The 17,884-nt window shown below is 41.7% G+C and overlaps 1 protein-coding gene across 2 annotated transcripts in view; it reads right to left on the reverse strand.

Annotated features, from left to right (window-relative positions):
* sh3rf1 (SH3 domain containing ring finger 1) overlaps nucleotides 1-17,884 on the reverse strand; it is a 103,777-nt gene that overhangs the window by 33,405 nt on the left and 52,488 nt on the right. For both annotated transcript variants that reach the window (XM_060914007.1, XM_060914006.1), the window contains exon 5: nucleotides 8,080-8,415. In XM_060914007.1, the coding sequence (XP_060769990.1) occupies nucleotides 8,080-8,415 (336 nt within the window). The remainder of the gene's footprint in view (nucleotides 1-8,079; nucleotides 8,416-17,884) is intronic.

Below are 17,884 nucleotides of genomic sequence, written 5' to 3' on the forward strand. Positions count from 1 at the left end.
GCATAGTTCGAACACTGGGTTGGAGAAAGTAATGGCAAATAGTGAGTGCACAAACCATAGAAGGTAAACTGTACACAGCGCCAGGGCAGTGTGATGGTATGTCTACTTTTAGATTGTGTTAGCTTATCAATGAACACACTCGTCACTCGACGAGTTTCACGTCTTCACGACGGATACTTAAATGTGTGTTAGGTATTATTGTTGCAGTCTAAGCACTCATTGTAGCAGCTAGATGAGCGAGAACCGAAAGGGTCTGTGCCATAAACCGTTATTTCTTCATGTCCAAAATGGCGGTTGCGTTTACGAAGGTCACGTGAGTGAAAAGGGTCTATACTGATCAAGACTCACTGAGTGACTCCTGCCTCAGACATCCAACCCCCAACTGCCCCTTTGCCCAACCCCTTCAGTTTTTTTTTTTTGGGGGGGGGGGGATAATTATGCAGTGGGTGAAGTTACACTTGAATAAGATAAAAATCACAGCTAGTCTTGTATATCACACAAAACCCCGATTCCAAAAAAGTTGGGACAAAGTACAAATTGTAAATAAAAACAGAATCCAATGATGTGGAAGTTTCAAAATTCCATATTTTATTCAGAATAGAACATAGATGACATATCAAATGTTTAAACTGAGAAAATGTATCATATAAAGAGAAAAATCAGGTGATTTTAAATTTCATGACAACACATCTCAAAAAAGTTGGGACAAGGCCGTGTTTACCACCATGGAACATCCCCTTTTCTCTTTACAACAGTCTGTAAACGTCTGGGGACTGAGGAGACAAGTTGCTCAAGTTTAGGGATAGAAATGTTAACCCATTCTTGTCTAATGTAGGATTCTAGTTGCTCAACTGTCTTAGGTCTTTTTTGTCGTATCTTCCGTTTAATGATGCGCCAAATGTTTTCTATGGGTATAAGATCTGGACTGCAGGCTGGCCAGTTCAGTACCCGGACCCTTCTTCTACGCAGCCATGATGCTGTAATTGATGCAGTATGTGGTTTGGCATTGTCATGTTGGAAAATGCAAGGTCTTCCCTGAAAGAGACATCGTCTGGATGGGAGCATATGTTGCTCTAGAACCCAGATGAACCTTTCAGCATTGATGGTCTTTCCAGATGTGCAAGATGCCCATGCCACACGCACTAATGCAACCCCATACCATCAGAGATGCAGGCTTCTGAACTGAGTGCTGATAACAACTTGGGTCGTCCTTCTCCTCTTTAGTCCAAATGACACGGCGTCCTTGATTTCCATAAAGAACTTCAAATTTTGATTCGTCCGACCACAGAACAGTTTTCCACTTTGCCACAGTCCATTTTAAATGAGCCTTGGCCCAGAGAAGATGTCTGTGTTTCTGGATCATGTTTAGATACGGCTTCTTCTTTGAAATATAGAGTTTTAGCTGGCAACGGCGGATGGCACGGTGAATTGTGTTCACAGATAATGTTCTCTGGAAATATTCCTGAGCCCATTTTGTGATTTCCAATACAGAAGCATGCCTGTATGTGATGCAGTGCCATCTAAGGGCCCGAAGATCACGGGCACCCAGTATGGCTTTCCAGCCTTGACCCTTACGCACAGAGATTCTTCCAGATTCTCTGAATCTTTTGATGATATTATGCACTGTAGATGATATGTTCAAACTCTTTGAAATTTTACACTGTCGAACTCCTTTCTGATATTGCTCCACTATTTGTCGGCGCAGAATTAGGGGGATTGGTGATCCTCTTCCCATCTTTACTTCTGAGAGCCACTGCCACTCCAAGATGCTCTTTTTATACCCAGTCATGTTAATGACCTATTGCCAATTGACCTAATGAGTTGCAATTTGGTCTTCCAGTTGTTCCTTTAACTTTTCCAGCCTCTTATGGCCCTTTTCCACTACCCTTTTTCAGCTCACTTCAGCTCGCTTCAGCTCACTTCAGCCCGACACGGCTCGCGTTTCGACTACCAAAAACCAGCACGACTCAGCTCGCTTCAGCTCTGCTTAGCCCCTAAAACTCGCACCGTTTTGGAGTGGGGCTGAAGCGAGCCAAACCGAGCCGAGTGAGGCTGGGGGCGTGAGCAGACACTCCCCTGTGCACTGATTGGTGAGGAGGAGCGCGCTGGGATCTGTAAACACCGTAAACCCGGAAGAAGGAGAAGAATTACAAATTACGAGAATTTCTGAAGCCTTATGCGCCTCGCCTCATCTATACGCTCTTGCCAGTATCTGTAAGCGTTGTCGGTGACAACAAGCCACAGCACCAAGACCAGCAACACTAACGACTCCATGTCCTCCATGTTTATTGTTTACTATTCGGGTCGTGAGACTACCGCTTAAAAGATCACTGATGTCACTGTTTGCGCTGCTTAACGACATCACGTGACGTCCACCCACTTTCGCTAACTCCACCCAATGTGTCCACCCACTTCCAGCCAGCACGGTTCAGCGCGGTTGTAGTCGAAATGCAACTCCAACAGCCCCGCTCAGCTCGACTCAGCACGGCACGGCTCAGCCCGACTCAGCCGCGTTTGTAGTGGAAAAGCGGCATTATTGCCCGTCCCAACTTTTTTGAGATGTGTTGCTGTCATGAAATTTCAAAATGTCTCACTTTCGACATTTGATATGTTGTCTATGTTCTATTGTGAATACAATATCAGTTTTTGAGATTTGTAAATTATTGCATTCCGTTTTTATTTACAATTTGTACTTTGTCCCAACTTTTTTGGAATCGGGGTTGTGTGTGTGTGTGTGTGTGTGTGTGTGTGTGTGTGTGTGTGTTTATTATATATATATATATATATATATATACACACACACACACACTATATATATATATATATTTTTTAAGGGCTGTCAAACGATTAAAAAATTTAAATCGCAATTAATCTCAGGATTTCATATAGTTAATCGCGATTAACTGCATTTCTTTTTAAATCTATGTAAATGAATAAGGCTTTTAAAGTGAAATGTTACAATTAAAATGGTGAACACATTTTATGCTAAAAGTACTTCTTAAACTGCTGGGACAAGAGAAAACGGTAAGGGAGTTTATTCACTCACATACTAGGCAGTACTGAACATAAAATCCAATTTTGTGTTTTGTGTGATGGATTAGGGAGCTGTAGTCTCAAATATAAAACATGTAGTCACATACTACTGTGTCTCAGTTCAGACGTGTGACAAAAGAAAATAATGAAATAAAACTTCATTTGTGCCGGAGTTGTATTCAGTCACAGCCTATAGGACTTCACAGTGCTGTGCAAACAAAAATAAATTGCAGTTGGACTTCAATAAAGACATTTAGTGTCATATCACAGTGCTACAGCATACTGAAATCTCACTTTAAAAAAGTATTTTAGAACTGCAAAGTGCATACCAAAACCAACTCAATCACACTCTACTTTTGAAATGAAACTTTTGAAATGAAACTTCCCGTTTAACAGACCTTTTTCCATCACTCACCATAGACATATAAACATAGACGCCGCATTGAGCTGGTGGCCCGTTGCTGGGATACGTCAGAGTGTCCGCCATATTGGATGTGGCAAATCTTCCCCGTAAACCAATGCAAGTAAATGGACTGAACTTCATAAAGCCCCTTTCTACAATAATATTTAACTCGATGCCTTTTATTCACCCATTAAGACACACACGTATATATTTGGGAAACAAACAGGCATCAAAACAACACATATAACTTTTAATGTGATGGTTATAAATAGTGTGCGAAATACCCTGTACACTGCAAACTAGCGACAGATACGCGATAGATAGCTCAGGTAAGCTAATCAGTCAGCATACCGTAGCAAGCTACCAAAACCCGAGGCCACAATAACCAACCTACAAGACTGAATATGATAAATGATGGAAATAGTGGAAAAACTGGAAATAGTGAATGAAAATAAAAATGTACTGTTTTATTTATTGAGTCACCACACAGACCTACTCTCGTTGAATAAAGTGAGCTGAATGACCGCCAAACTGAGTTCGGCCAGGTTCTAACGTCATACCAAAACAAAATACATCACTGATTCCTTCACATTCAGAAAGGTTAAAAACATTCATCATAGTGTGGCACTGTATTATCTAATTCTCACTGCTTATAACTACACCTACCCGTGGAGATGAGCTGGGAAACTGAAGACTGAAGGAACAGTATTGAAAAGTATTTTTCCAGTCTCACCTGTGAAAGGTAATCCCATGTGATCTCGTTTGGACGGTAAACCTGTTGGTACAGTTAAACGCAGCACATGAATGAGGCATCTTTATTCTCGGCTACTGTCTAGACGCTATACCAGAGACGGGTGAAGAATCTCCACTTTGCCACATCCAATATGGCGGCGAGGATGACGTATGATTCTACGCAGACGTATGATTCACTCACATTGAAGCAGCACGCAACAAGCCTCAACAGGAACTACAGGTGACTCACAGGGCCAAATTAGAATTTGCGTTAACGGCACTATTTTTTTTAATCGCGATAAATTGAGATCGCGTTAACGCGTTATCATCGCGTTAACTTTGACAGCCCTAATTTTTTTTTTTTTTTAAATTAAATGCAGCTAGCTACACAGAAACCAGACAACGCAAACGTATTGGCTGTTACAAAGTACTGATACTGGAGACTCCTTCTATGAAACATTTACTTAGGGTAAGCACATCAATAATAACATTTTTCTATGTTCAACAACAATCCATTTATTATTTGGAATAAAATACGTCAAGTGTCTTCCATATATACCTGTGCAAGTCATTATAGAAACAATAACATTCAAGTGAGTACATTAACAGAAACCTGTTATTTGTTTTGCAGCTGACACCACTGTAATCAACACCTAGAAGACCAATCAGCTTTGAGCATTATGGTAATATTTTTAACCACCATCATTCCTGCTTACATTTAATGTAATCCTAACCTTGCTAACGAAACCTAAAGTCTGCAACATAATAACAGGATTGCTAAAACATCCCCACACCATCAGATTATCCCAAAACTCCCATCAATGTGGAGACACTGTTAGTTCCTAAAAATCAAGTAAACGAGTATGCAGATCCTTCCTCATTCCTCCGTCACAGGCGGCAGAGAGTCGAGTAAGGCTGAATAAGGATCAGTGCTTTCTCAGCTCTGTCTCTTCCTTTTGCCCTGCCAACAGCTTTCAGATTGGACAGAAACCTGAGAGACTCCAAATCTGTCTCCGTAGAGGTGACTTATCGGTCCTTCTCAGTGCTTAGGAATGTGAAAAGGAAAAGCACACAAAAGGCCATGCTCTTATAAGATACAAAGTGGATGACCATTAATTAATCGGTTTCCTTCCACACATCCTGAAGTGTTTTAATTCCTCTTATACCACAGTAATTTGCCAAAGACAAACATTTTAAATTTCTTAACGAAGGACAGAGAAAAATCCTTCATCCTAAAGACTTTAAAGCAGATACGCAGAACCTTTATTTTTAAATTAATTTCTGCACGGACAGTATCTCCATCCTTGACTCTTGTATGCTGCATAAAGGGGAATAAACGCAAAGTTGCCATTCGAGCTGCCCCACTGAACTAGCCAGTCCTGAGTGCGTGATGTCACAGCAGTAACCGGTTTTAAAGCCGAGGCTTTTGACTGCTATAGACCAGTCATATAAATAAAAATTTATGGTGAAAGTAAGAAATACCGTTACCGATTTGCTCAACTAAGACTGATTTGACTTCATTGACTGAGTTGACTCTCATTAAAACAGGATAGGTGTTATAACTTATGCAACATACATGTACATGCATGCATTTTTCACTGATAAAATGTAAAAGGCTAATTAAATAATCAGATGAACTGAGACAAATCACGTTCTGAAGCAAATTAAATAATCTTATATTGGTAACTTAAACACAATACAAGTTACATGTATTAATCTAAATTCAGGTAAACGATGTATTTTGTATCCAAATGAGAGTCGGAGCTTACTCGTCTGTGTTCTCGCTTCTTGAAGGCCGATCTTGTGGCCGATTGTTTTGAAACAATCTGACTTTCAGTTGTTCGTTCAGTTCTCCGCTCACTCGCTTCTTCCACGCAAGGGTGAGATATTGCTGCTGAGGCAAGCATATCCAGCAGAGAAATCAGACGGCTGGTCCACTCATTCTCCGTTTTCTCCATACTGAGTACTCTGCCATTACTGCTCGGCTCAGACAATTACTAAAACCCGGAACGGGACGTCACCGGTTTTAGCAACAACCGTGAGGAGGTCACTGCCTGAGCGATAGGTCATGTCCCGTTCCGTCTCGGGTTTTACCAACAACCCTTGGCTCACACTCTGGGAGAACTGGTCCAACTGAACTTGCTTTCCTTTTTTAAAATAAATAAATAAAATACTTTCCTTGTCTTGTAGTTTTGGTACTACACCCTCTTTCAAGACGGGCTTATAGCCAACGCTCAACAGATCAGAGGTTTCATACGGGTCCTCAGTAAAATGTGCAGAGCAGAGGAGAGACCACTTCGTAGGTGCCCAACGTGCCCGTGAACTTCTCGCAAAATGCATCCAAATCTTTGCAGTTTGAACATTCTTGGGCCATGAATGCAACGTAAATCCACCTTCTGTCGTGTTACTACACCCGCCAGCAACACATCTACATGGCATGGCGATAAATTAGCTCAAAATGGAGGATCGGAGTTGCAGTCAGCTCTGTGTTTTAGTATAACGGAAATGGCGATGAGACCAACAGACTTCCTGCTGTGACGTTACAGACGTCAAGGTCATTCACTCAGACCGCTACCTATATGAATCATTTTTATCGTAAAATTTACTATATTAGATTTTTCTTAACGCTTAAAACTATTCCTATGCAATTCTTGAGGTCTCAAAGCATTTATAAACGAAAGTAAGGCCATGGCTCTGCATATCTGCTTTAATGTGGTGGAAAAACTCACGAACCTCACTACCTAAACCTCAAAGCACCGACGCTGGAGACTCCTTCCATAACCTCTAAATAAAAGTTTCTTTACAGAAAGAAAAAAGATTTTTCTTGGTTAAATAATTTTTTAAAAATCTTTAAATTATTATATATACACACACACACACCCCTTATGGCATGTGGAGCAACTGCCACTAAATTAATACAGATTAACATGTTAGAACAACATTCATGTTGCAGCCAGAACTACTGTCAGAGCCGTGCTATTATAGAAAATTAATCGGCACCTTCTGATTTGAGAACAGTGGTATCTATCTAGAAGCTTCCTGCAGCAAGGTCATGTCACCACACCTGTCTCTGAGATATCAGTGGGAGTTCAGAGGCTGGCTGTCATTTTGTCATTACTCTGCCCACATTAAAAATTGATTTTTTTTTTTCCCGGGCAGTGAGGTTGAAAGCAGTCACCCATCCACGACTTCCGGAGACTTGGAATGTGGCATAGTGCAGACAGAAGGAAGCTGGTGCAGTTGAAACACATCTGAGCTGGGGACTGAACCATTTGCATTTCGTTCCTTCTTTGTTCTCTCATGATCCTCTGAGGCCACACACACACACACCTTCCCCCTCTTTATACAAGGTTTTTTATCCTGCACAGAATAAAATCATATACTGTATCCATAATGAGGTAGCATCCATGATGACCACAACAGGATCATAACCTGAGCTTTTATGGTTTTGTCTGCTGTACAGTTTATACATCCAATATCCGTGTCTGAAAGTGTGTGCGCCCTGACGGTGTAATCAGCATTGATCTGCTGTTACTCCTCCTGACATGAGCATGAATGCTATTCTGTACTGCACAGTCACGTGACAATTTTTTTTTTTTTTAAAGAGGAACAAACTACATGGAAAATGGGATTATTTTCCAGCATTAAAAGTTTCTTCCTCAGAAAATTCATGCCTATTTTAAGCATCTTGCTGCAGGTAGTCATGAATATTTATATCGAATATAAATTCGATAGTCATGAATATTCATAAGTGTCGTCCCCAAAATGACAATGTTCTGCTATTTCTGAACACTAGACAAATGGCTTGGAACATTTTCTAAGCATTGCTGCAAGCTTGAAGAATCTCTGTGCTCTTCTTACATGATGATACAAAATCATGCAAGTCATCCATCTGTCGCTCTTTCGCTCACCTGGGAAGGGGCGCTGGAGGACAAACCGCCACTGAGCTCTCCGATGCGTGCGGCTGCTGTAGGGTTCGAGGAGCTGATGAGCACGGGCCCACTGATCTCCATAGAGTGGCGCTGTGGCGGCGGGGCCAGGCATGGCTTATGGGACATGGTCAGTGAGGTAAACGAGTGGCGCTTCTTACTGTTCTTTTTCTCCCCTGTCGCTTTTTGTGAGCCGTTGGCTTGGGGGCCTGAGGAGGAGGAGGAAGAGGAGGATGAGGACGAGGAGGAGGAAGTGCCCTCAGCAGAGTCATCTGGCACCTTGTCGAGCTCGATGAGCTGCCGTGCAGCAGAGTTAAACTGGGAGACAGAGAGATATTCAGAAAGTTAGAAGGCAATTTATACGAAGTGTTACATTGTGTGAAGCCTATTGTAGAGATAAAGATGAAAGCAAATGAAAGGATGAGAGGCTTGGGAGAGGAAGAGAAAGAAGAGGAGTGGGTGGAAAAAGAGAATTGGCTATGTATTACTGTCACTTGGGAGCAGCTCCGCTCAACACGGGGATGCAATGAGATCATAGGCAGCATGGGAAACAGGAATCAAAAGGAAAATATAGAAGATTTAGCTTGTGACAGAACCTTGTTATCACACCCCCCCCCACACACGACACCTGAACAGAGTACTCAACAACACCACTGCATAAAAGCAGCCAATCAGAAGGGGAAGGTGCACCAAGTTGAGTTCACCTGTGTGTCCTGGAGCACAAACATACTCATTACGCAAACTGAATCATGCTTAGGCATGTACAGACACTAAAAGGCAATGCTGATGCTGAAGGCATGTGTGTATTAGCCACAGACCATTTTCTACTCACCAAATACCCATGTATTAAGGCCTCTGCATGCTCTTGCGACAAGGCTTTCGCAGATAGCTTTTCGCAGACAGTTGTAATTTATCGTTGAGCGGGGAGTAATAGGCGTGCGCGATGTTATTCACCGCCACAACGCAAGGGGGCGCGAAGTCACGAAATCGCTAGGAGTAGTTGGTGGGTGTGGTTAGTGGAGTGTTTATCCTCCGGTTACTTATAATGACTAGAACTGGAGTCGTATAGATGTACATACTTCCTCACTTCCTCGATCAACCGCTCTTCGTGCTGCTCCATCTTCGCTCGTGTTTTTAAAAATGGCAGTTGTGAAAACAAACTAAACCGGGAAAGTAGGGAAGCGGAAGTGCGTGTACAGCGGATGTAGAGTGGACCAATCAGATCCCTCTTGTCTGCGAGGCTTCTGCGGTGGTCACAATTTTTGGGAGGTGCGCGCAGAGCGTCTGCGAAGGTGGGGGGCCTACGCAGACACTGTCTGAGAGGACTGGGTTGTCAGCATAAATTGGCCTTTAGCCTGCATTAGACCATTGTGTTTAAAGGGTGAAAATCAGCCAAGGCCTACTGAACTTGGGGGAAGTAATAAAAGCAAAGGAGAATATTTTTTCAAATGATATCACCCGAGTTCCCCCCTTCTCTCTCTCGCTCTCTCTGGAAGGATACTATTGGTTTCTATCGTAATAAAGGACCATCTGTGAAGCATAACACATTAAATCCCTTGCTGGTAGAAATGACTTTAGGGTGTGCAAACTTTTGCAATTTTCCAAATACGGTGTCTTGCAGAAGTATTCATCCACCTTGGGGGTTGTCCTGTTTTGTCACATTACAAGATGGAATTAAAATGGATTTTTGGGGGGGGTTAGCACCATTTGATTTACACGACATTCCTACCACTTTAAATGTGAAAATTGTTGTTTTATTGTGACACAAACAATAATAAAGATGAAAAAAACAGAAATCTGGAGTGTGCATAAGTATTCACCCCCTTTCGTATGAAACCCTAAATATGAGCTGGTCCAACTAAGTCACTTCATAAGTCACATAATTCGCTGATTAAGATCCACCTGTGTTCAATCAAAGTGTCACATGATCAGTCACATGATGTCTGTATAAACCAACCTATTCTGGAAGGACCCTGACTCTGTAACACTACTCAGCAAGCGACATCAAAACCAAGGAGCACTCCAAACAGGTCAGAGACAAAATTGTGAAGTATGGATCAGGGTTGGGTTATAAAAAATAAAATCCCAAATTTTGAATATCCCAGAGAGCACCATGAAATCCATTATAGCAAAATGGAATTAATATGGCACCACTATAAACCTAACAAGAGAAGGTCGCCCACCAAAACTCAGACCAGGCAAGGAGGGCATTAATCAGAGATACAACAAAAGACACCACTGAAAGAGCTGCAAAGGTCCACAGCAAAGATGGGAGTATCTGTCCATAGGACCACTTTAAGCCGTACACTCCACAGAGAAGGGCTTTATGGAAGTGTGTCCAGGAAAAAAGTAATTGCTTAAGAAAATGCGTTTGTAGTTTGCCCAACAGCATGTGGCAGACTCCCCAAATGCAGGAAAGATTATTCACTGGTCAAATTAGACTAAAATTGATCTTTTTGGCCATCATGGGAAATGCCAAGTGTGGCACAAACCCAACACCCTGAGAACACCATTCCTACAGTGAAGCATGGTGGTGGCAGCATCATGCTGTGGGGATATTTTTCATCTGTAAAGACAGAAAAGTTGGTCAGGACTGAAGGAAAGATGGATGGCACTAAATACAGGGCAATTCTGGAGGAAAACCTGTTTGAGTCAGTCAGAGGTTTGAGACTGGGACGAAGGTTCACATTCCAGCAGGATAATGACCCAAAACATACTGCTAAAGCTACACTGGAGTGGTTTAAAGGGAAACCTCAATCCAATTGAGAATCTGTCGCATAACTTGAAGATTGCTGTACACCAAAGCAACCCATCTAACTTGAAGGAGCTGGAGCAGTTTTGCCTTGAGGAATGGGCAAAAATCCCAGTGGCTAGATGCGCTAAGCTAATAGAGACATACGCCAAGAGACTTGCAGCTGTAATTGCAGCAAAGGTGGCTCTACAAAATATTGACTTTTTTTTGGGGGGGGGGGTACCTATACACACTCCAGATTTCTGTTTTTTCATCTTTATTATTGTTTGTGACACAATAAAACAACAATTTTCACCTTTAAAGTGGTAGGAATGTTTTGTAAATCAAATGGTGCTAACCCCCCAAAAATCCATTTTAATTTCATCTTGTAATGTGACGAAACAGGACAAACACAGAGGAGGATGAATACTTTCACAAGACACTGTATTAGGTCGTTGTTTCCTGAGTGCATTTAATTATTCTTTAAAAATCATTATTTTCAGTTTGGAGGTTTGAAAGCAAATGTCGAAGGATAAGGACATTATGCATTGCATTCATGTACACAGTCCATACAGTCACTCCATCACCCTTTAACTGGCACACAGAGGACCACAGGAACATCATGAGTGCTGCAAACAGCTATTTCCCCACCCCTTTCTTTCATACAGCCATGTTCATGTCTCTTCTGATGTCAGCCGAGTCTGATATTACAGACACAAAAGCACTCGCTTGTTTTTGGAAACAAGCCGGCACGGTGAAAATAACTATGGCTTTTGTGATTCCCCCTTCCCTTTATTTCTCCATTTGCATGCAAGTGGCGCTGCTGAAAATCTGTGTGTGACAGCAGCTATTTTGGGCTGTTTTGAAGCTTTAGGGCCCAGGTTCGTGAGAGAGAGAGAGAGAGAGAGAGAGAGAGAGAGAGAGAGAAAGAGAGAGCGAGCACGATGGAGACACACAAGGTAGAATGAAGTTGTAAGTGTTGGGAGAAGAGAGAACTACTATGGTGAAAGAGTGCATGAAGGAGTGAGTGAATGCCAGAGCATGTGAAAGACTGATGGACTGACTAGACTAACTGAGTTGTTGGCTAAGTGCCCAAGTAAGTGACCGTGTGACTGAGTAACTTGGCACCATCTTCTAAGAACAATCACGGAAAGACAGTTGGTCAGATGTATATAATCATGAACATCAAGCCATGATGTTTCAATGGTATGACCGTGACATTTTTAGAGCAAATGACATAAATGCCTGTGTACTCTTCTGAAACTTTACATATTAATAGGATGGTGAGGATGCAACTGTATGTGAAGAACAGTGATGATATTAGAGTGGCTGTGCACGTGAGGAACGGGGAGCTGTGAGGTTACGCCTCAACTCCTACAATAGCCTCACCAGCTGTTCCATTCAAATCCATGGGGCTACTTTGCATCAGTCATTAGCAATGTGACCGCTTCGGTTTTGCCACAGAAGGTTGTCACATCTCTATTCATGAAGCTAGTTTTAGAGCTCTGCCATTCAGGAGCTTCATTGACAGCATGGACTGTTTTTAAAAAAGGAGAGCAGAGTAATCGGCCATGCTGGTGGTTATTGAAGCTGATGATGGAGATGCGTTTCTGAATGCTTGGTGGCTTTTCAGTGAGTCAGCTACACAGTCATGGATGTGTTTACTGAAACATGACGACAGTAGCATGTCCAAGAAACATGCTCAATTTCCTTGTGCATTTTATTATAAAAAGCCCCCCCCCCCATTTTCTCTTATTTTTAGTCAATACCAAATCACACAGCTACCAACTAGGAAATTCATGAATGTGAACATGTGCTTCCACAGTATCTTTTCAAAGGGGGAAGAAAAAGCATCTTCTTCCACAATACACAAGCTTAGTCCAGTCTCAAAAATGCCAATTCTTCCAGCCAGAAAGCAGAGCCAATTATGCCTTCTGGTACTTATGGTCCTGGACAGCTGTGGGATCGTCAGTAAAACCTCTCCTCCGTTGTCCCACTTGGGAACCAAATTCAAATAAAAAGACCCATTTATACTATATGCTGATCCCCATCTTGTCAGCTGTATACAATAAATAGTGAATATTACATTAGGTAAGTGGTGTACTTCAGAGTGTATTTTGACAATTTTCTTGATACTAAAAAAAATTTTGGACTCCTCCAACAAGCCAGGTCATAGGTTAGGGGTCTCAGAGATCTTTACCAACCAACACAGACGTATCGTGAAATACTGTGACCGAGGTCTTGAAAGTACTGACCGAGGCCCTCTGGGCCGCGGTCGGTATTCAAGGTCAAGGTCACGGTATTTCACCATGCGGACTGACCATAAGCTGGTAAATAATATATTAATTTTTTTCTTTACCAAATTCTAACAGAAAATGAGAGCACCTGAAAGGGAAAACCGAGGCGAGACGCCATTCTGAATTCTCATTCACGGCTGTAATGCAAATTGCTTTCTCCTCGGTATACAAGTGCACTTCCATGGCAGGAAAAAAACAATTTTGCCGCCTATGTAGTCCCCTATTTATACAAATAGGAGTCAATCAGGATTCAGCCATGTTTTTGCTCAGCGTTTTTGCTCGACCAAAGTTATAGACCCCTTGCACTGACGTCACCCGAAACCGGAAGTAAACAAACCCTGCGCCATATTGGAAGACCAACAAACTCGTGATTAGGGGGAAATAATGGCAGCGCGCGGTATGTGAACCCACGAGGCACTTGATTCATCAAAAACCTACAATGGTAAACTTTTGTGCTGTGTTAGGGTGTTCTAACAAAGCTGAAGGGAAAGGTGAAAAGTCGTCTTTCTTCAGAATACCAGCTGTGATTGAGACACAAGGGGAGCAAACCAAGGAGCTTTCTGCCAGGAGACAGAGAGAGTATTTAGCTGCTTTATGCAGAGCGGATCTGAATACTTCAAGTCTACAACAGTACAGAATATGTTCAGACCATTTTGTTACTGGTAAGTCACTAGGCTAGAGTGTTGAACATTTTTTTTTAAATGTTTACTGAATAAAAACATCCTTAATTTTATCACATTTATGTTATATATTTCATTTCTTTTGTTTTAATTTTCCTCCCTCCATCCCTCTTTGGATTTTAAATATAGTTTTTCCCCATGTCCAAATAATTCAAAGATCCTTATGTTTCCACTCTCCCTTGCCCCGAGTCTTATCATATGGGTCAAACCCATCTATCACAGCCAGTTTCTCCACATACCGTGCCCTTCCTGCAGCTGGTAATGTACTCACATAACCAGAATTATCAGCCATCATGTCACTTCACAACAGCTGTAATATCACTTCACTCTCACTCGTAGTTTGTTTTGTATTGTATGTATGTATGTATGTACTTGGTCTTCCAATATGGCGCCTTAACAAAATCACGCGGTACGGTGACGTCACGCGGCAGCCCTCTATACAGTATTATGACCTTTATATTGCATAAATAAAGCCATTTGGTGAAACTTTGAAGAGATTGTATTGGTTTAAAGTTTTAACCTAATGTAATATGTATTAGGATAACATGGTCCAAAATGGGCCTAATTAACTAATGAGATCAAACTGTTAGCAAGTTAGAGGTTTTTAGCTTTCTCCTAAAATGTTTTATTTCTTCTTCCTCAGGGTAGGAAAACTCGCTTTCGCTGTGAACACTGTCATTATCGCTATCCATGCTGTAAAATTAATGCTATTCTCCTGAGAAATGCTGGCAAAAATTTATAAATAAATCTTATAAAAAAGATAAATGTTGACAAAAAAAATGCTACTATGTTTGTTGTTGTGAACGAGTGAGTTGCCAGAAGTCCATACAGTACGATACGGACCCACTCGCCAGCCAATCAGAGTGCAGGCTTTGTACCGCGAAAAAAATAAGTGTGTGTTATTTACCAGCTGGGAGGTCCATATTGTGAAATACCGTATATTATACATCACTCATGAGGAAATTGGTGAATTATTTTTGATAAAATTGAGTGCTTTGTTTGTGAATGTGTCTATATAATAAAAAGAACACTTGTTGGCTTGAAGACATGAAGATCTTCTCTTGTTGAAAACTCAGATCCAAGTGACATATAGTATTTTCCGATATTTTGCTCTGATATCATCATTCCCAGTGTTCCCTGCCCACTAGACGTGCATTGCCAAAATGGCAAACCAGTTCAAAATGAAAATTATTTTGATTAACTTGCATGTTTTTTTTTTTTGTGGATGTGTCCATATAATATAAGGGACATTACATGGTGGCACAACTATATTAAATTTATCTTCTGTTGAAAATATTTTCCCTCGCTCACTCATGAAAATGTTCACCACTCAAAGATAAACTTCATATCTTCACACAACAGTGTAATATCCTCTCTCTCGTATTTTTATATTATACAACCCCGATTCCAAAAAAGTTGGGACAAAGTACAAATTGTAAATAAAAACGGAATGCAATGATGTGGAAGTTTCAAAATTCCATATTTTATTCAGAATAGAACATAGATGACATATCAAATGTTTAAACTGAGAAAATGTATCATTTAAAGAGAAAAATTAGGTGATTTTAAATTTCATGACAACACATCTCAAAAAAGTTGGGACAAGGCCATGTTTACCACTGTGAGACATCCCCTTTTCTCTTTACAACAGTCTGTAAACGTCTGGGGACTGAGACGACAAGTTGCTCAAGTTTAGGGATAGGAATGTTAACCCATTCTTGTCTAATGTAGGATTCTAGTTGCTCAACTGTCTTGGGTCTTTTTTGTTGTATCTTCCATTTTATGATGCGCCAAATGTTTTCTATGGGTGAAAGATCTGGACTGCAGGCTGGCCAGTTCAGTACCCGGACCCTTCTTCTACGCAGCCATGATACTGTAATTGATGCAGTATGTGGTTTGGCATTGTCATGTTGGAAAATGCAAGGTCTTCCCTGAAAGAGACGTCGTCTGGATGGGAGCATATGTTCCTCTAGAACCTGGATATACATTTCAGCATTGATGGTGTCTTTCCAGATGTGTAAGCTGCCCATGCCACACGCACTAATGCAACCCCATACCATCAGAGATGCAGGCTTCTGAACTGAGCGCTGATAACAACTTGGGTCGTCCTTCTCCTCCTTAGTCCGAATGACACGGCTTCCCTGATTTCCATAAAGAACTTCAAATTTTGATTCGTCTGACCACAGAACAGTTTTCCACTTTGCCACAGTCCATTTTAAATGAGCCTTGGCCCAGAGAAGACATATGCGCTTCTGGATCATGTTTAGATTCGGCTTCTTCTTTGAACTATAGAGTTTTAGCTGGCAAAGGCGGATGGCACGGTGAATTGTGTTCACAGATAATGTTCTCTGAAAATATTCCTGAGCCCATTTTGTGATTTCCAATACAGAAGCATGACTGTATGTGATGCAGTACCGTCTAAGGGCCCGAAGATCACGGGCACCCGGTATGGTTTTCCGGCCTTGACCCTTACGCACAGAGATTCTTCCAGATTCTCTGAATCTTTTGATGATATTATGCACTGTAGATGATATGTTCAAACTCTTTGCAATTTTACACTGTCGAACTCCTTTCTGATATTGCTCCACTATTTGTCGGTGCAGAATTAGGGGGATTGGTGATCCTCTTCCCATCTTTACTTCTGAGAGCCACTGCCACTCAAAGATGCTCTTTTTATACCCAGTCATGTTAATGACCTATTGCCAATTGACCTAATGAGTTGCAATTTGGTCCTCCAGCTGTTCCTTTTTCGTACCTTTAACTTTTCCAGCCTCTTATTGTCCCTGTCCCAACTTTTTTGAGATGTGTTGTGGTCATGAAATTTCAAAATGTCTCACTTTCGACATTTGATATGTTGTCTATGTTCTATTGTGAATACAATATCAGTTTTTGAGATTTGTAAATTATTGCATTCCGTTTTTATTTACAATTTGTACTTTGTCCCAACTTTTTTGGAATCGGGGTTATAATCTCATCTCATTATCTCTAGCCACTTTATCCTGTTCTACAGGGTCGCAGGCAAGCTGGAGCCTATCCCAGCTGACTACGGGCGAAAGGCGGGGTACACCCTGGACAAGTCGCCAGGTCATCACAGGGCTGACACATAGACACAGGCAACCATTCACACTCACATTCACACCTACGGTCAATTTAGAGTCACCAGTTAACCTAACCTGCATGTCTTTGGACTGTGGGGGAAACCGGAGCACCCGGAGGAAACCCACACGGACACGGGGAGAACATGCAAACTCCACACAGAAAGGCCCTCGCCGGCCACAGGGCTCGAACCTGGACCTTCTTGCTGTGAGGCGACAGCGCTAACCACTACACCACCGTGCTGCCCGGGGTTATAATAATATATATAATATAATCAATCGCACACCGATTGGCTACTCTATCAGCTCTTATACCATGAGTAGACAAAAACAAAATGGCAGAGCACATCAAATCAGATCCATCACTTTATCATCAAGTATTTAAAAGAAACAGAAATTGCTAAAAGAATATTAGTTCCCCCCCAATAGACCCTTCCCACTGATGTCACCGGAAACCGGAAGTAAACAGACCCTGCGCCATATTGGAAGACCAACAAACTCGTGATCAGGGGGAAATAACGGCAGCGCGCAGAATTTAAACCCACGAGGCACTTGATTCATCATAAACCTACAATGGTAAACTTTTGTGCTGTGTTAGGGTGTTCCAACAAAGCTGATGGGAAAGGTGAAAAGAAGTCGTTCTTCAGAATACCAGCTGTGATTGAGGCACAAGGGGAGCAAACGAAGGAGCTTTCTGCCAGGAGACAGAGAATAAGTGCATTACTGAGTGTCTGTGAGCAAAGGAGAGCCTGAACGTTGCAACCTCCCTATTGGCTGTTTATTGGCTGTTTGTAAAAATGTATCAATTGTTGCCCTTCATCGCGGACTCGAGAGACGAGACCTGACGAGTTAGTTTGTTGGTAGCAGAACAAAATGTCTGGACACAAATCGGGTTTTCAGAAAAGGAAAGAAAATAAACGCAGGGTCGAAAATACAAAAAAGGAGGCAGAAAAAGCAAAACGAGTTTTAAGGTAGGACAAATGG

The sequence above is a fragment of the Neoarius graeffei genome, chromosome 2, assembly GCF_027579695.1.
Source record: "Neoarius graeffei isolate fNeoGra1 chromosome 2, fNeoGra1.pri, whole genome shotgun sequence".
In the NCBI taxonomy this organism is placed as follows: Eukaryota; Metazoa; Chordata; class Actinopteri; order Siluriformes; family Ariidae; genus Neoarius; species Neoarius graeffei.